Raw genomic sequence first — 18,629 nt, 5'->3', positions numbered from 1 at the left:
GAGGCCGGGGAACCCCCGGAGTTGGAATTTGGGGAGATTTTGGGGGGTTTTGGGGTCGAAAGGATGCGTGGGAACCGGTCAGGGGACGGCAGCCAATCAGAAGCGAGAGCGCTCGATGGGGGGTGTGGCCAACGCGGTTTGTGAATGGCGGGTGGAATTATGAATGGAGGGCAGGGGGTATGAGTAGAAGACAGCGTTTATGAATGGAGGGCGGGGTTTATGAATGGAGGGCGGGGTTTTCCCACTCCATCAGCACCCCCCCCCCGCCCTAATTACCGTTAATTACGGGCTGTAATTAATTCATTAACGACCAAAAAAAGGGGAGGGGAGACCCCCCTGGAATGGGGGGACCCCAAATTTATTTGGGAGGGAGGAGGGAGGGAGGGACGCTCTGGCCACGCCCATTTCCCACGCCCCTCCCCTCCTTGGTCCGAGGGGTTTTTGGGGGGTCCCGGGAGGGAATTTTGGAGTCCCTGAGGGTTTGGGGGACCCTGGGGAGATTTTTGGGGGTCCCATAAAAATTTGGGATCATCCCAGCTGAGATTTCAGGGTCCCAGAGCAAAGGAACCACCCCAAAACCCTCTTTTCATCCAAAAACCCCAAATTTGGGGTGATTTGGGGGTTTTTGGGGTTGATTTTATGCTCCCCGAATGATTTTGTGGTCCCAGGTGAATTTTTGGGGGGGTCTCAGGAAGATTTTGGGGGTCCCATCAAATCTTGCTGCGATTCCAGGTGAGATTTTGGGATTCCCTAACCCAAAAATCCCCTTTTTAAACCCCAAAAAACCTCAATTTTTGAGGGGATTTTTGGGGCGATTTTGGGTTTTTTGGGGTGCTGGGGATTCTGGGTCACTCCTTTTTGGGGTGGGGGTCCCGGGAGCCCCCAGGAGCAGCACCTGGGCCAGCAGGACCCCGTTGCAGGTGGCCGAGGCCGCGAAGGTCGAGGCCAAGAGGAGGTCCCCGGTTTCCTGCAGGGAAATTTGGGGGATTTTGGGAAAATTTGGGGGATTTCGGGAAAATTCGGGGGCTTTTGGGGCTTCGGAAGAAATTTTGGGGGTCCTGGAGAAGGATTTGGGGGATTTTGGGAGCAGTTTGGGAGTTTTAAAAGGATTTTAGAAGGAATTTTAAAATTTTGGGGAGAGTTTTAAGTTTTTTGGGGTTGAATTTGGGGATTTTAGGGGGAATTTTGGGGTCCCAGGGGAATTTTTGGGGTTTTATGGGAAATTTGGGGGTTTAATTGGAGTTTAGGAGGAATTTGAGGGAAATTTTGGAGAATTTAAAGTGGGATTTGAAAGATTTCGATTTTGGGGGGGTTCTTGGAGGAATTTTGGGGGAAATTTTGGGGGATTTGGGGGGTCCTGGAAGGGTTTGCAGGTTCTAGGGGGGGTTTAGGATCCAGGATTTTTTTTGGTTTTTTTTTGGGATTTGGGGTTTTGTGGGGAGGGGTCTCACCATGACAGGGACAAATTTGGGGGGTCCTGAGTGAATCTGGGGTGAATTTAGGGCAAATCTGAATAAAAATTTGGGGTTTTTGGGGTGTTCTGGGTGGGTTATAAGGGCTGGATTTTTTGGGGAGATTTTTTGGGATTTGGGGATTTTTTGGGGAGGGGGTCTCATCACGAGGGAGCCGAATTTGGGGGTCCTGAGTGAATTAGAGGTGAATTTGGGATAATTTTGAGTAAGAATTTGGGGGTTTTGCGGGGGTTCAGGATGCAGGATTTTTTTGGGGAGGATTTTTGGGATTTTGGGGTGTTTTTTTGGGGAGGGGTCTCACCGTGAGGGAGGTGAAGATCCGGGCCAGGGCCCCCCCAAAGAGGAGCCCCGTGGAGACCCCCGAGAGCTGCCCCGTGTGGCCCTGCCGGGCGTTGGTGACGATCTGGATCAGCTGGGAAAGGGAGGGGGGAAATTTTGGGGCTTTTTTGGGGGTTCCCAAAAATTTGGGAGCCCCAAAAGTCGAAAGTTTCCAAAAAACGAGAAGAAAGCAACAAATTGATCCAAAATAATCCCGGAAATCTCAGGGGAAATTGGTGGGGTTAGGGCAAAAAAAAAATCCCAAATTCTCCCCTAAATCCTCCCCAGGACCCCCCAGAATCCCCAAGTTTCTCCCAAAAACTCTTCAGGATCCCCCAAATTCCCCCCAAAAATCCCCTCAGGACCCTCAAAATCCTCCCAAACCCCTCCAAGACCCCCAAAATCCCCCAGGACCCCCCAATATCCCTGCAGGACCCCCAAAATCCCCCAAATCCCCCCCAGACCCCTCACCCTGCTGAGGATGATGATGGGCAGGTTCAGGGCCTGCAGGGCGGTGACGAAGCTCAGCGGGGTCAGAGGTGACACCAAAATCCCCAAAACGCCCCAAAAACGGCCACGAGCGCCAGCCCTGGGGGGGAGGGGACACAAAGGGGGTGAAGGATCCCCAAAAAATCCCCAAAATCCCAAAATTTCACCCAAAACTCGGCACCAACCTCGGCCCGTGCGGCCCCCGAAGTGCAGGATGAGGAAGAGGAGGGTGAGGGTCTGCAGGAGGAGGAAGAGCGACTCCCCCCAGGCGCTGTTGGGATTTTGGGGGGTCAGGGAGGGGTCGGGGGCCCCTCAAAAATTGGGGTGGGGGGTCCCAAAACCCCCCCCAGGAGGGGAAAAATGGGGAAAATCCCATGAGAAATAACGGGTAAATGGCCCAAAATGGACCCAAAACACCCCAAAACTTCCCCAAATCCGCCAAAATTCCCCAGTCTACTCCAAACAACCCCAAAATCCCTCCAGTACCCCCAAAACTCCCTCAAATCCCATTCCAGGCCTTCCCAGACCCCCCCAAATACACCTGGAATCCCCCAAAATCTGCCTGAACCCCCCAAAATCCCTCCCAGAACCCCAAATCCCCCTAAACCACCCCAAATCCTCCCCAAAGCCCCTGAAACGCCCAAAATCCACACCAAACCCACTTTAAACCCCCCCAAACTTCCCCAAACCCCCACAATCCCTCCCAGATACCCAGAACTTCCTTAAATCCCCCAAAGCTTCCCCAAATCCCCTCCAGATTCTGCTTAATCACCCCAAATCCCAAAAATCCACCCCAAACCCCCATTTAACCAACCCCAAATGTCCCAGAAGCCCCCCAAAATCTCTCCAAACCCCCTTAAATCCGCCCCAAATCCCTCCCAAACTCCCCAAAAATCCAAAAAAAATCCCCAAAATCCCCAAAAAATCCCCAAAATCCCCAAATTTCCCCGCCTGACCTGAAGGGGAAGCCCCTGGCGCAGCCGTAGCCCACGGAGCCCCCCAGGGCCAGCAGCTCCAGCAGCACCGAGGGGAGGCTGAGCCCCCCGCCACTGCGGGACCCCAAACCTTCAGCAGCTGGGGCACCTTCACTGCGGGGGAAATACGGGGTTAAATTGAAAAAGAAATCCCCAAAAAGCCAGCCCAAAGTGTGAAAAATCCACTTTAAAATAGTCAAAACCGCCCCCACTGCGGGACCCCCCTGGGCCCTCCGAATTCCTGCAGATCACCCCGAAATCTCACCCAGGACGGATCCCGCACGATCCCGTAGCCCAGAACTTTGCTCAGGAGGATTTTCAAGCACGGAACTGCGGAGAAAGGACAAAGGTGAGGTGAAGTGACCCCAAAATTCCCAAAAATTCCTCAAAATTCTTTAAAATTCCTCAAAATTTAGATTCCTTCACCCAAAACCAAGATGGCGGCGGCATCGCCTCACAGCCAAATCAAAGATGGCGGCGCTTTTCCCCGCGCCCAAAACCAAGATGGCGGCGCCCCTCACAAAACCCGCCCGTAACCAAAATGGCGGCCGCCCCCACAGCCCTTAAAGGAGCATCAAAATCCCGCTCGAAACCGCCCGAAAAGCCCCAAAACCTCTCCCCGCGGCCCCTCCGGCACCGTCGAGGAGCTCGAAGTGGAGGAAGAATCGGTCGAAGCAGTGCTCGGGCAGCAGGAACGGGACGAGCCAAGGCCGGAGCGGCTCCATGGCGGCTCCCGCGCTGAGGGGAAATCGGCGAGAAACGCCCCTCGGATGTCGTGATTGGCTGAAGGGCAATAAAATCACGCCCCTCTAAACCAGTCCTGTAATCGGATTAGTTAGGAACTAAAAGTGCCCTGCCAATCAACAGCTGTGCTAAACTGCGATTTGTCAGCGGCTTATTGCGCAAGCGATTGGCTGAGTGGGCGTAAAGCTCCGCCCCCACAGGCGCGACGAGCTGTGATTGGCCAATTCTTTATTAATGCGATTAAAGATTTAAATATCCCGAATCTCACAGAAATCCCCCAAATTCACCTAAATTTGGGTCCGAAGCGCTCTGAGACCCCCAAAGTCCCCCACAAGTTATTCTTTAAAGCCTCAGATTTAGGAATGATCCACCGTTTGTGGGGTCTTGAATGTTTCAGATTTGGTGGATTCCAGACGGGTCCAGTCCCCGACTTTGAAAGAAATAGAGAGATTTTAAAGGGTTCCGGGACCCGATTTTAGCGCCTTAAGACGCCCTTTGGGCGAGTTCAGCCGGAATTTTTGGGGTGTCGGATGGATTCTGAGGGGTTAAACTCTTCCCGAACGAGATTATTCGGGTCAAACCCCCAAAATTTTTTAGTCCGGAACACCCAAAATCCACTTTTTTCCCCTTTTCCCTCTGCGCATGCGCGGCACACATGTCGACCCCGCTTTCCGCGGCACCGCTTCCTTACGTTTCTCGTAGTACTGCGCAAGCGCAGAACACGGCATAGACGCCGCCATGCTGTACGTCTGCTCCTTCTTGTTGCGCATGCGCAATGCGGGAAACACAGCCACCCCTGCGCACGCGCGCTCCGGCTCTTTTCTTCCCCTCACAACCGCCCAAGATGGCGCCGCCCACGGCGGCCGCCGCCGCTTCCGTCTCCCTCCTGCTCCTGCTTCTCCTCCGCCGCCGCCGCCGCCGCCGCCGCCGCCTCCTCGTCCTGCACCGCCTCCGCCTCCTCCGCCGCCGCCGCCTCTCCGCGCTGCGCCTCGCCCTCCTCCCCCCCCGCCCTTTCTCCCCTCAGGCCCCGCCGTGGCGGCGCCGCCGCGGCCGCCTCTGGAGCCGCGCCCGCAGCTCCGCCTTCTGGGCCACGGTCCGCGACAAGTCGCTGTGCGGCCGCGAGTGGAGCGAGCGCTTCCGCCTGCCGCCCGACACCTTCGACGCGCTGATATCGCGACTGGGCGCGGCCATCGGCCGTCGCGACACGGCCATGAGGCGCGCGGTGCCCGCCGAGGTGCGGCTGGCGCTGACGCTGTGGCGCCTCGGCGCCGCCACCGAGTACCGCGCGCTGGAGGCCGCGTTCGGCGTGTCCCGGAGCTCCGTCTGCAAAATCCTGCGCGACGTCTGCGGGGCCCTGGTGGCCGCGCTGGGCCCGCCCCAGGAGGAGGAGGAGGGTGAGGATGAGGAGGGCGAGGAGGGCGAGGGGGCGCCGGGGATGAAGCTGCACCTGCCCAGGGACCCCCGCAGGAGCCTGGGGGGAGATTGGGGCCGGTGGGCGTGCGGGGAAGGGCTCGGGGGGAAATCCCGAAATCCGGAGGGGTCCGGGATGAAATCACAAACATTGAAGGGTTCTGACCCAGAATTGAAGGGTTTGGGGTCGAAATTCCAAATCCCAATGGATCCCAGGACAAACCCACAAATCCCGACAGATTCTGACCCAAAATCGAAGCTTTTGGGGTCAAAATTTCAAAATCCAGGAGACTCCAGGGCTAATTCACAAATATCGACGGATTGTGACCAAAAATCGGAACTTTTGGGGCCGAAATGTCAAAGCCCAGCGGATTCCAGGACAAATTCACAAATCTCAGCGGATTCCGGCCCGGAATTCCAAGTATCAACAGATTCTGACCCAAAATCAGAACTTTTGGGGTTGAAATTTCAAAATCCAGTGGATTCCACCCTGAAGTTCCAACTATCGACAGCTTCTGTCCCCAAATCCCAAATCTCAACGGATTCTGAACAAAAATCTGAATTTTTGGGGTTGAAAATTCAAATTCCAGCAGATTCCAGGACAGAATCCCCAAATCCAGCAGATTCCAGCCTGGAATTCCCAATATTGACGGACTCCAACCCTAAATCAGAACTTTTGGAACCAAAACCCCAAAATCTGACAGATTCTGACCCAAAATCCCCCAATCCGTCGGGAATTCCCGGGAGGAGCAGCAGGAGGAGAAAAATCCCAGCAGGAAACGCCCGAAAATCCCAAAAAATGGGAAAATTCCAGCCTGGAAATGATGAAAATTCTGAAAATCCCCCAAATTCACCAGAAACTCCTCAAATTCCTGTAGAAAATTTGGGAATTCCGGCCAAAAAGTGCAGGAATTCGGACGATTTTTGGGAAAACTCCCAGGTTTCTGCGGGAGCATCTGGGAATTCCCAAAATACGTTGGGAAATGCAGAAACTTTGGGGGAAAACTCTGGAGATTCCCACATTTCATTGGGAAGCTCCGGAAGTTCTCAAATTTCATCAGAAAATCCCCAAATCCCCTCGGATCCCTCCCTCTCCCAATTCCCAAATTCCTCTGGGTTCACGGATTTCCAAAATCCCCCACAAGATCTCCCCGAAAACTCCCAAAATTTTTTTCCGAGTTCCGAAATCTCCAAACAAATTTCCGGGAAAATTTCCCCGAAACCCCGAATTTTTCCCAATCCCCGAATCACCCAAATATCCCAAATCCCCCGGAATTTCCCCCAAATTTTCCATTTTTCCCCCTGCCCGGCCTGGCCGGGGTGCTGGCGCGGCTGCGGGTCCCGGTCCGCGCTCCCGCCGGCTCCTGTCGCGATAGGGGCGGCGATAGGGGCGGCTCCTGCCGCTGCGATAGCCGCGATAGGGGCGGCGATAGCCGCGATAGGGGCGGTTCCCGTGGCGATGCCGGCCGCTCCCGCCGCTGCTGTCGCGGCTGCTGTCGCGACAGGCGGCGCGGGGGGGCGGGGCTGACGCTGCAGGCCACGGTGGACGCGCGCGGCTGCCTCTGGAACGTGGAGTTCCCGCGCGCCGGGGCGGGGCTGCGGCGCTCGGCGCTCTACCGGAGCATGGAGCGGCGGCGCGGCGCCGGGAACCGCGGGAACGGGCAGAAAACCGGGGGAGAAAATGACAATAACGGGGATTTTGAGGGCAGAAACGGGAGTTTAGGGGGAGAAAATCGGAGTTCTGAGGGGAATTTTGATGGGGGAAATGGGAATTCTGAGGGGAAAAGTGGGAATTTAAGGGAGAGATGCGGGAATTGCGGCGGTTCCGGGGGAGACAGTTTAGGGGGGAAAAATGAGGATTCCAACGGAAAAAATGGGAATTTCAGGGGTTCCCGTAGGAAAAGCGGAAAAGCCGGGTGGAAATTCGGGAATCTGGGGGGCAAACCCACGGGTTTCCACAGGAATCCCGGTGGAAATTATGGGAATTTTGCTGAAAAATTGGGAAATACTGATGGAAAATTGGGGAATCCTGGAAATATTGACGATAATTTGGGGAATGTTGATAGAAATTCGGATAATTTCGCTATAAATTCGGGAAATATTGATGGAAATTGTGGGAATATCCATGGAAATTCAGGGAACTCCGGAAATACCGATGGGAATTCGGTGGATATCGGTGGGAATTCTGGGAATATCGATGAAAGTTCGGGAAGCGTTGACGGAAATCCAGGGGTTCCCCCCGAAATCCGCGGCGTTTCCCCGGCCCTGAGCTGCATCCCCCCGTATTTCCTGGGCTCGCCGCGGGATCCGCTGCTGCCCTGGCTGCTCCGCCCCTTCCGCCAGGGGGAGGGGCTGAGCCTGGGGGCGGAGCGAGCCGTAGGGGCGGGGCTGTCTGACCGGGGGGCGGGGCTATCCCCGGGGGCGGAGCGCTTTAACGCGGGCGCCGCCCAGGCCGAGGGAGGGTCCCATGGGGCGGGGCCAGCCCGGGGGGCGGGGCTATCCCCGGGGGCGGAGCGCTTCAACGCGGGCGCCGCCCAGGCTGAGGGAGGGTCCCATGGGGCGGAGCTAGCCGTAGGGGCGGGGCTATCCCCGGGGGCGGAGCGCTTTAACGCGGGCACCGCCCAGGCCGAGGGAGGGTCCCAGGGGGCGGGGCCAGCCCGGGGGGCGGGGCTATCCCCGGGGGCGGAGCGCTTTAACGCGGGCGCCGCCCAGGCTGAGGGAGGGTCCCATGGGGCGGGGCCAGCCCGGGGGGCGGAGCTATCCCCGGGGGCGGAGCGCTTTAACGCGGGCGCCGCCCAGGCCGAGGGAGGGTCCCGGGGGGCGGGGCCAGCCCGGGGGGCGGAGCGCTTCAACGCGGGCGCCGCCCAGGCTGAGGGAGGGTCTCATGGGGCGGAGCTAGCCGTAGGGGCGGGGCTATCCCCGGGGGCGGAGCGCTTCAACGCGGGCGCCGCCCAGGCTGCGGGAGGGTCCCATGGGGCGGGGCCAGCCCGGGGGGCGGGGCTATCCCCGGGGGCGGAGCGCTTTAACGCGGGCGCCGCCCAGGCCGAGGGAGGGTCCCATGGGGCGGAGCTAGCCGTAGGGGCGGGGCTATCCCCGGGGGCGGAGCGCTTTAACGCTGGCGCCGCCCAGGCTGAGGGAGGGTCCCATGGGGCGGGGCTATCCCCGGGGGCGGAGCGCTTTAACGCGGGCGCCGCCCAGGCCGAGGGAGGGTCCCATGGGGCGGAGCTAGCCGTAGGGGCGGGGCTATCCCCGGGGGCGGAGCGCTTTAACGCTGGCGCCGCCCAGGCTGAGGGAGGGTCCCATGGGGCGGGGCTATCCCCGGGGGCGGAGCGCTTTAACGCTGGCGCCGCCCAGGCGTGGCGCTGTGCCCGCGCCGCCCTGCGGAGGCTGCGGGGCCGCTGGCGCTGCCTCGGGCACCGCAACGACGCCGAGCCGCGGTTCGTGCGCTCGCTGGTGCTGAGCTGCGTGCTGCTGCACAACCTGTGCCAGCTGCGCGGGGACCCCCTGCCCCCCGACTGCTCCGAGATCTGCCCCGACTCCCGCGAGTCCTGCCCCGACTCCGGCGATTCCTGCCCCGATTTCTGCCCCCGTTCCGGCCCCCCGAGCCCCTCCGGCGACACCGAGGAGGGCAGGAGGGTCCGGGCGGCCGTGGCGGCGGCGCTCGAGGGGTGAGGAGCCCGAGTTTTGGGGGTTTACACCCGAATTTGGGGGGTTTAGACCCAGATTTGTGGGTGCCGACGTGGATTTTCAGGGCTTGAGGTCTGAATTTGGGGATCCCAGGGACTCAGGGAGCCGAATTTGGGGGTCTCAGAGGGATTTTGGGGGTCACAAGTCGAATTTTTTGGGTCTCAGATGGTCCAGGAGCAAACTTTGGGCTCCCGGGAGCTCAATTTGGGGGGAGCTTGGGGTCTCAGATGGGATTTTGGGGGTCCTGATGTGGATTTTTGGGGGTTTAAGAGAGTCCAAGAGCCAAATTTGGGGGTCTCAGAGAATCCAGTCAATAAATCCAAGGACTCTCAAGGGTCTGGAGTTGATTTTTGGGGCTCTCGGGTGGAATTTGGGAGCACTCAGAGGGTCCAATACCCAAATTTGGGGTCCCAGGGGATCAAGGAGTCAAATGTGGGGAGGGTCAGCCCGAGTTTTGGGGGACTCAGGTGGATTTTGGGGGGAATTTTTTACCCAATTTTGGACCCAAACTGGGGCTCCAAAAGCAAAATTTTCCCTTCCCCTTCTCACTTCCCCCGCTGGAATTTTAAATAAATTTAAATAAACTTTTGTCCCAAAATCGCTTTTACTTGAATAAATAAACGTTACAAAAGGGGGGTGGGGGAGGGGTGAAGGGCAGGGTGGGAAACCCCCAAAAAGTGACGTTTATCAAAAAAAAAAAAGCCAAAAAATTAAACATAAAAATAACAAATTAAAAAATTCTAAAAAAAAAATTTAAAAAAATCCCAAAAAAACCCAAATATGGGAAAAAAAGGAGAAAAAAAAAAAAGGGTTTGGGATTTTCCCCCAAATCCTGAAAAAGTGACTCTTTGACCTAAAAAAATAGGAAAAAAATGAGGTGGGGCAGAGGTGGGTTTGGACCCCTTAAAAAGTGACGATTTTTGGGAAAAAACCCTAAAATTGACCTAAAAATGGGAAAAAAAGAGATTTAAAAACCCCAAAATTTGGGGAAATTCATGAAAAAGATATGGGATTAAAAGTTGGGAAAATGGGAAAAAAAGGAGGGGAAGGGAAATAGGAAAATCAGCCCTAAAAGTCCCAAAAAATTGGGGTGACAAAGGGAAATTTTGGGGGAAAATGTGGGGTAAAGGGTAGGGTTAAAAGCAGCCCAAAAATTGGTAAAAATGACCCTAAAAAAGTGGAAAAATTCTTTTTAAAATCCAGAAAACTGAGAGAATAAAGGTGAGTGAGGGAGGGGAAGGAGGAGAGCACCATTTTTTAAAAATCCATAAAAATGACCTTTAAAAAGTGGGGAAAAATGGGAAAAAATCAGGGAAAATACTCAGAGAAACTCTGAAAAAGGTCAGAAAAAATCTGGGAAAAAACATCAGCCAAAAATGTAAAAAAAAATTCCAGAAAATAACGGAAATAATTCTAAAAAAAAATCTGAAAAAAAAAAGTGGGAAAAAATTAGACAAAAAAAGTAGAAAAAAATAGAAAAAAATGAAAAAAAAAAAAAACAGGAAAAAAATGAAGGAAAAAAGAAAAAAAATGCAAAAAAAAACAGAAAAAAAATGGAAAAAAAACTATTCAGGAAAATGGAAGAAAGCTTTAGAAAAAATGAGAGAAAAAAGAGGGAAAAGTGGAAAAAAAAGGGAGGAAAGGGGGAGGAGCTCTGTGTGTGGGCGGGGCCCGCGTTCAGATGAGGTCGGCCACGTTGAGCGGCATCTCCTCGATGGCCGTGTTGTAGAAGGTCTCGATGTCCCTCAGCGTCCGTTTGTCCTCCTCGGTCACCATGTTGATGGCCACGCCCTTGCGGCCGAAGCGGCCCCCGCGGCCGATCCTGGAACGGGGCAAAAATCTCAATTCTGGGCAAAAACATTCACGGAAAAGTCTTCAAAAAATCTAGTTCAAAATGAAGGTTTTGGGGGAAAGTGTCGGTAAAAACTTGGGATTTTAGGGGTGGAATTTGACCGAAAGAATTCGATACCCTCAAAGCTTCGGGGTTTTTTTGCCCCTCCCCCAGGCCCTGCCCCACCCCGTTAAGCCCCGCCCCCACCTGTGGATGTAGTTCTCGCGGTTGGTGGGCAGGTCGTAGTTGATGACCAGCGACACCCTGCTGCACGTCGATGCCGCGGGCCTGGAACGGGGGGGAAAGGGTTAAAACCGGGCTGGGGGCGGGGCCGGGGGCGGGGCCGGGGGGCGGGGGAGGGGCGGCACTGACCAGCAGGTCCGTCGTTATCAGCACGCGGCTGGAGCCCGACCGGAACTCCCGCATGATGACGTCACGCTCCTTCTGGTCCATGTCCCCGTGCTGGGAAACGGGGCGGGGTCACCGCAGGCCACGCCCACATCCTAAGCCACGCCCACAACCCTTAAGCCACTCCCCCTCCCTTAAAATTCTGATTTCCCTTTAAAATTTTAAACTTTGACCTTTAGAACTTTAAAAATTTGGCAGCGACCACTGAGCGTCATTGAGCCCAGAGTGACCCTGAGTGACCATCACTGACCCCATGAGTGACCACTGAGTGACCCCATCACTGACCCCATAACTGACCATGAGCGACCGCTGAGTGACCATGAGTTACCATGAGTGACCCCAGCTGACCATGAGTGACCCCACTGACCATGAGTGACCCCACTGACCATGAGTGACCCCACTGACCATTGCGGACACGGTGAAGTCCCTGGCGTGCATTTTCTCGGTCAGCCAGTGACCACTGACCATCACTGACCCCCCATAACTGACCACGAGTGACCCCAGGTGACCATCACTGACCATGGCGGACACGGTGAAGTCCCTGGCGTGCATCTTCTCCGTCAGCCAGTCCACCTTGCGCCGGGTGTTGATGAAGATGACGGCCTGGGTGATGGTCAGCGTCTCGTACAGGTCACACAGCGTGTCCAGCTTCCACTCCTGGCAACACCAATGAGTGACCACTGAGTGACCCTGGGTGACCCTGAGTGACCACTGAGTGACCCTGGGTGACCACTGAGTGACCAATGGCCAATAACTGACCCTCAGGTCACACAGCGTGTCCAGCTTCCACTCCTGCGCGGGGAATGACCCTGAGTGACCCTGAGTGACCACTGAGTGACCAATGGTCAATAACTGACCCTCAGGTCACACAGTGTGTCCAGCTTCCACTCCTGGGCGGGGAGTGACCACTGAGTGACCTCTGAGTGACCCCTGAGTGACCAACTGACCACTGAGTGACCAACTGACCACTGAGTGACCTCTGAGTGACCCCTGAGTGACTGAGTGACCCTGAGTGACCCTGAGTGACCACTGAGTGACACAAAAATGACCCAGAACTCCCCAAAATGGAGCTGAAATAACCCAAAACTGAACCAAAGCTCCCAAACTGACCCAAAACCGCCCGAATTCCCCCCAAACCGCCGAGGTCTGTCCCCCCCGCTCAGGGGCCGTCCCCACGGTGGGGGAGGGGCGGCCCATGGTCCGGGGGGGGAGGGGCTGCTCTGGCACGGGGGCACTGCGGGGGGGCCACGGGGGAGGGGCCGCACCACAAATCCCAGAACCGTGCACGGAAACGGACCCAAAACCACACCAAACGGACCCAAAATGGACCCCAAATCACCCAAAACGGACCCAAAACCACCCAAAAATGGGCCCAACCACAGATCCCAGAACCGTGCACGGAAACGGACCCAAAACCACCCAAAATGGACCCAAAAATGGACCCAAAAATGGACCCCAAATCACCCAAAACGGACCCAAAATGGACCCAAAACCACCCAAAAATGGACCAAAAACCACCCAAAACGGACCCAAAATGGACCCAAAAATGGACCCAAAACCACCCAAAACGGACCCAAAACCACCCAAAACGGACCCAAAACGGACCCAAAACGGACCCAAAATGGACCCAAAACCACCCAAAAATGGACCAAAAACCACCCAAAACGGACCCAAAATGGACCCAAAAATGGACCCAAAACCACCCAAAACGGACCCAAAACCACCCAAAACGGACCCAGAACCACCCAAAACGGACCCAGAACCACCCAAAACGGACCCAGAACCACCCAAAACGGACCCAGAACCACCCAAAACGGACCCAAAACCTCCCAAAATGGACCCAAAACCACCCAAAATGGACCCAAAAATGGACCCCAAATCACCCAAAACGGACCCAGAACCACCCAAAAATGGGCCCAACCACAGATCCCAGAACTGTGCACAGAAACGGACCCAAAGTAGCCCCAAAACAGACCCAAAATCACCCCAAATTACCCCAAAATGAGCCCAACCACAAGTCCTGAAACCGTGCACAGAAATTGACCCAAAATAATTTTAAAAGGACCCAAAAATGGACCCAAAAATCACCCCAAATGGGCCCAAAATAACCAAAAAATGGGCCCAAAATTGGCCCAACCACAAACCCCAAAACAGTACACAGAAATGGACCCAAAATCACCCAAAAATGGGCCCAACCACAAATCCTGAAACCGTGCACAGAAATCATCCAAAATCACCCCAAAATGGACCCAAAAATGGGCCCAACGACAAATCCGCAAACCACGCACTGAAAATTACCCAAAATCACCCAAAACTACCCCAGAACATCCCAAAAAGCCCCCAAAAACCTGATCAAAATCCACTTTTAACCCCCAAAATCCCAAAAAATCTCCCCCCCCCAAAAAAAAAATCCCTTAAAACCCCAAAAATACCCAAAAAAAATTCCCCCAAAATCCCCAAAATTCCCAGAAAGTTCCCCAAAATCCCAGCAAGCCCCAAAATCGCCGGAATTGGCCCCAGTTCCCACCTCCCTCTCGACGTTGATGTAGAACTGGCGGATCCCCTCCAGCGTCAGCTCCTCCTTCTTCACCAGGATCCGGATCGGGTCCCGCATGAACTTCTTGGTGACCTCCAGCACGTCCAGGGGCATCGTGGCCGACAGCAGCACCACCTGGGGGCCAAAAACGGGGTGAGAAACCCAAAAAATGGGAAAATACAAAAAAAAAAAGGGAGAAATAGGCCAAAAAATGGGGAAAGTAGCCCAAAAAATGGGGAAAATAGCCCAAATTTTCATTATTTCCTGGTGACCTCCAGCACGTCCAGGGGCATCGTGGCCGACAGCAAAACCACCTGGGGGGCCAAAAACGGGGTGAGAAACCCGAAAAATGGGAAAAGTAAAAAAAAATGGGAGAAATAGGCCAAAAAATGGGGAAAATAGGCCAAAAATGGGGAAAATAACCCAAAAAATGGCTATGGGACCCTCAAAAGCTCTTGGTGACCTCCAACACGTCCAGGGGCATCGTGGCCGACAGCAGCACCACCTGGGGGCCAAAAACGGGGTGAGAAACCCAAAAAATGGGAAAATACAAAAAAAAAATGGGAGAAATAGGCCAAAAAATGGGGAAAATAGGCCAAAAATGGGGAAAATAGCCCCAAAAATGGGGAAAATAGCCCCAAAAATGGGTATGGGACCCTCAAAAGCTCTTGGTGACCTCCAGCACGTCCAGGGGCGTCGTGGGCAATAGCAGAACCACCTGGGGGGGCCAAAATAGGGTTAGAAACCCAAAAAAATGGGAAAAATAAAAAAAAAAAAGCAGAAAAGAGCCCAAAAAATGGGGAAAACAGCCCCAAAAATGGAATTAGGACAATCAGAAATGGAAAAAGGGACCCAAAAAAGGAAAAGAGAGCCCAAAAATGGGGCAGGGACCCCAAAATCAGAGTCAGGACCCTGAAAATCGGGAAATGGACCCCAAATCCTCCTAAAAATGGGGTCAGAGCCTAGAAAATAGAGAAAGGTTCTCAAAAATGGACCCAAGACCCAAAAATCCCTCCCAAGCCCCCTGAAAATCCCAAAATTCCCCAAAAAATCAAAAGTAGAACACAAAAATTTATCCAGGACCTATAAAACCCCAAAAGTCCTAAAAGCCCCCCAATAAAACTCATTAGGAAAATTCAATGGACCCCAAAATTCCCCAAAATGTTCCCAAATAAATTCCCTAAAATTCCCCCAAAAATTCCCTAAAAAGTTCTCAAAAACCCCCCTCAAATTCCCCCATAAAAACCCCCAAAAACTTCCCTTAAAACCCCCAAATTCAACCAAGTTTTTTTTTTAGGATTTCCCAACCATGCCCAATCCCTCCCAAAATCCCAAAAACCTTGGGAAAAATCCACAAAATCCTTTCCAAAAACAATCCTATAATTACCCCAAAATCCCCCTCCCCAAAAAAACCCAATTTTTTTCCGAAGTTTTTAGGATTTTTTACCTCCTCCCCAAACCCCAAAACCCCCTGAATTTTCCCCAAAAAATTCCAAATAAACCCCCAAATCCGCCCTTACCCACCGCGGCCGCCAGGGGGCGCCGCGCCGGCACCGCTTTGGTTTTGGGGTGAATTCCTCCAATTTTGGGCCGATTTTGGCCGGGTTTTTTCCCCAGATCATTCCAAATGTCGGAGATCGGTTCTGGGGTGAATTCCTCCAATTTTGGTGATTTTGGGGCTGATTTTGGTCGGGTTTTTTTCCCCAAATGGTTACAAATGTCAGGGATTGGTTCTGGGGTGAATTCCTCCAATCTTGGGGCTTTTTGGGCCGATTTTGGCCGGATTTTTTGCCCCAGATGCGGTCGGTTTTGGGGTGGCTCTGGGCGATTTGGGGTGCCCCCACCTGCGTGTTCCCGCTCAGCTTCTGGAAGATGTCGTAGATCTGGTCCTTGAAGCCGCGGCTCAGCATCTCGTCAGCCTCGTCCAGAACGAACATCTTGATGAACTTCGGGGCTAAAAAAGGAGATTTCGGGAAAATTCGGGATTTTTAAACATCAGGGCTTTTCGGGGGAGGTTCTGGGGATTTCGGAGAGCCAAAAATGGGAACTCTGTGGGCATTTCTGGATTTTTTATGAGGGTTCTGGGGGGGATTTTGGGAAAAATTTGGGGCTAAAACCCCGAGATTTGGGGAATTTTGGGAGCATTTTGAGAAATTTTGGGGAAGATTTGGGGTTTTTTAGATTTGGGGGTTTTTTTAGAGGAGTTTGGGCTTTTTTTGGCACTTTAGAAAGGAAAAAAAAAAGGATTTTAGGGAAACTTTTGGTGATTTTTGAAAGGTTTCTGGGATAGGTTTTGGGGAAATTTTGAGAGGAATTTTGGGGGGTTTTAGGGCTAAAACCTGTAGTTATGAGGGTTTTATTAAATTTGCGAAAATTTGCGAATTTTAGAAGGCTTGGAATCTCTGGGGTAAATTTTGGTGAGTTTTGGGGTAATTTCAGCATTTTTGAGGTTACAAGCAGGTTTTTTTGGGTTTAATTTTGGGGTTTTTGGGATAAGCGTTGTTGGTTTTGGGGTGGATTTTGGGGTTTTTTTAGGGTTTTAACCCAGATTTTTGGGATAAATGTTGAGAAGAGGTTGTGATTTTCAGGCAGTTTGTTATTTTGGGGTGGATTTTGGGGTTTTTGGGGTGGGTTTTTGGGCGCCCCCCTCAGTCGTTGCGCTGATCAGCCCCCGGGGCCGGGGCCGGGGCCGGGCAGGACGCGGGGCCGGGGCCCAGCCGCGGGGTCAGGTGACACGCAGCTCATCACGGGGGGGCACCAAAATCACCAAATTCACCAAAACCCCAAAATTCCCCACCCCCAGAAACGGGAAAGCCCAAAAAACCCCGAAAAAAACGGCAAAAAAGTGGCGAAAAACGACCAAAAATTGATTTTGATTGAAAAATCCCAACTCTGGGACCCATCCTGGGGCAGCTCATCACGGCGGGGGGGGGGGACACAAAATCCCAAAATTCACCAAGACCCCAAAATTCCAAATTCCCCACCCCAAAAAATGGGAAAGCCCAAAAAACCTGACAGCCCCCAGACCCCATTGTGAATTGAATTTTTTCCCTTTTTTGACCATTTTTTCCCCATTTCTTGCCCGATTTCCCCCCCCAGGTGCCGTTTTTGGGGTTTTCAGGGTCGGGGGTTCCGTTTTTGGGGTGAATTTTGGGGTTTTCGGGGTCGGGGGTTCTGTTTTTGGAGTGAATTTCGGGGTTTTCGGGCTCCCTTAGAGAGGTACCGGCAGTTGAGCATGTCCAACACCCCTTTTGGGCCATTTTAATCCCATTTTTAATCAGATTTTCCCCAATTTTTGCCCGATTTTCACCCCCCCGGTGCCATTTCTGGGGTTTTCGGGGTCGGGGGTTCCGTTTTTGGGACGAATTTCGGGGTTTTCGGGCTCCCTTACAGAGGTAGCGGCGGTTGAGCATGTCGAAGACGCGTCCCGGCGTGCCCACCACCACGTGCGGCGCCTCCAGCTGCAGCTTCTGCACCTCGGCCCGCACGTTGGTGCCGCCGATGCAGGCGTGGCACGAGGCGCCCATGTAGTCCCCGAGCGCCATCACCACCTTCTGGATCTGTGACGTCACGGATTACATCATCAGCGAGGCCAGCAACCCAAAAAACCCCTAAAAAATCCCACTAAAACCTCACCAAAACCCGATTAAAAACCCAAAACCTCCCTCAAAAAAACCCCCAAAACCTTCTAAGAAAACCCCAAAACAATGCCCCGAACCCCTCCTAAAAAATAAGCAAAAACATCCCAAAAAATCCCATTAAAAAACTTTCAAACCTCTCCCGTATCCTCCGAAAAAAAACCCCAAAACCAAAATCCCCAAAACTCCCATTAAAACCTTTAAAAAAACCCCAAAACCACCTGCAAAAAAAAAAAAACAAAAACAACACTAAAAACCGCCAAACACGCCCCGAAAAAAAACTCAAAAAAAAAAAAAACAACCTAAAAACCCCCCCCAAAAAAATAAACCTCCAAAATCCCCCAAAATTTTCCCGAATCCCCCCTTAAAAAAATCCGAAAGAAATCCCCCCTAAATTCAAATTATTTTCCCTTTCCTGGCCCCGCCTCCCGCCCCGCCCCGGCGATGACGTCACCCCCCGGATGCTGATGACGTCACCGCCGCGGTCAGGGCGTGTCCCCCAGGCATGAACCAGTTTGGGCACCGGCGCCGGACTGGGATGAACTGGGAGCTCTGGCTCTGCCCCCGCCGGATTCGGGACCGCGGCCACGGGGCCGCGCCCTGCCCAGGCAGCGAGGGGTTAAACCGGGCAAACTGGGACAGACTGGGACGGACTGGGCTGCATTGAACTGGTTTATACGCGTTTATACTGGGTTATACTGGGTTGGACTGGGCTGGATTGAACTGATTCATACGCGTTTGCACTGGGTTATACTGGTTTGTACTGGGTTGTACTGGATTGAACCGATTTATACGCATTTATACTGGGCTATACTGGGTTGTACCGGACTGCATTTAACTGATTTATGCACATTTATACTGGGTTATACTGGTTTGGACTGGTCCTGACCAGTTTAGACTGACTTGGAGTGAGGTTTAGACCAGTTTGGAGTGAGTTATACTGGTTTGTAGTGGATTTAACTGATTTATATACATTTATACTGGTTTACACTGATTTGGACCAGCCTGGACTGGTTTAAACTGGTTTGGACTGGGTTATACTGGTTTATACTGGTCTGAAGCTATTAAAACTGCGTTGTACTGGTTTAAAATGGTTTGGGAGTCATTAAGACTGGGCTATAA

At 53.4% G+C, this 18,629-nt stretch overlaps 1 protein-coding gene and 1 pseudogene across 1 annotated transcript; both read right to left on the bottom strand.

Annotated features, from left to right (window-relative positions):
* Nucleotides 1-315: 315 nt before the first annotated feature.
* On the bottom strand, nucleotides 316-4,803 carry MPDU1 (mannose-P-dolichol utilization defect 1). The gene is given in 11 exon segments (XM_063181983.1): nucleotides 316-886; nucleotides 889-967; nucleotides 1,774-1,884; nucleotides 2,262-2,347; nucleotides 2,350-2,379; nucleotides 2,465-2,550; nucleotides 3,236-3,335; nucleotides 3,338-3,367; nucleotides 3,519-3,536; nucleotides 3,539-3,583; nucleotides 3,891-4,803. Coding segments are annotated over 11 exon segments (711 nt in total). The 5' UTR covers nucleotides 3,979-4,803; the 3' UTR covers nucleotides 316-848.
* A 5,831-nt stretch (nucleotides 4,804-10,634) lies between these two features.
* LOC134433098 (eukaryotic initiation factor 4A-I-like) lies at nucleotides 10,635-17,687 on the bottom strand (annotated as a pseudogene).
* Nucleotides 17,688-18,629: the final 942 nt, after the last annotated feature.

The sequence above is a fragment of the Melospiza melodia genome, unplaced genomic scaffold (assembly GCF_035770615.1).
Source record: "Melospiza melodia melodia isolate bMelMel2 unplaced genomic scaffold, bMelMel2.pri scaffold_138, whole genome shotgun sequence".
Lineage (NCBI taxonomy): Eukaryota > Metazoa > Chordata > Aves > Passeriformes > Passerellidae > Melospiza > Melospiza melodia.
The sequence above is the reverse complement of the archived record's forward strand: the minus strand, read 5'-3'. Positions and strand labels throughout refer to the sequence as shown.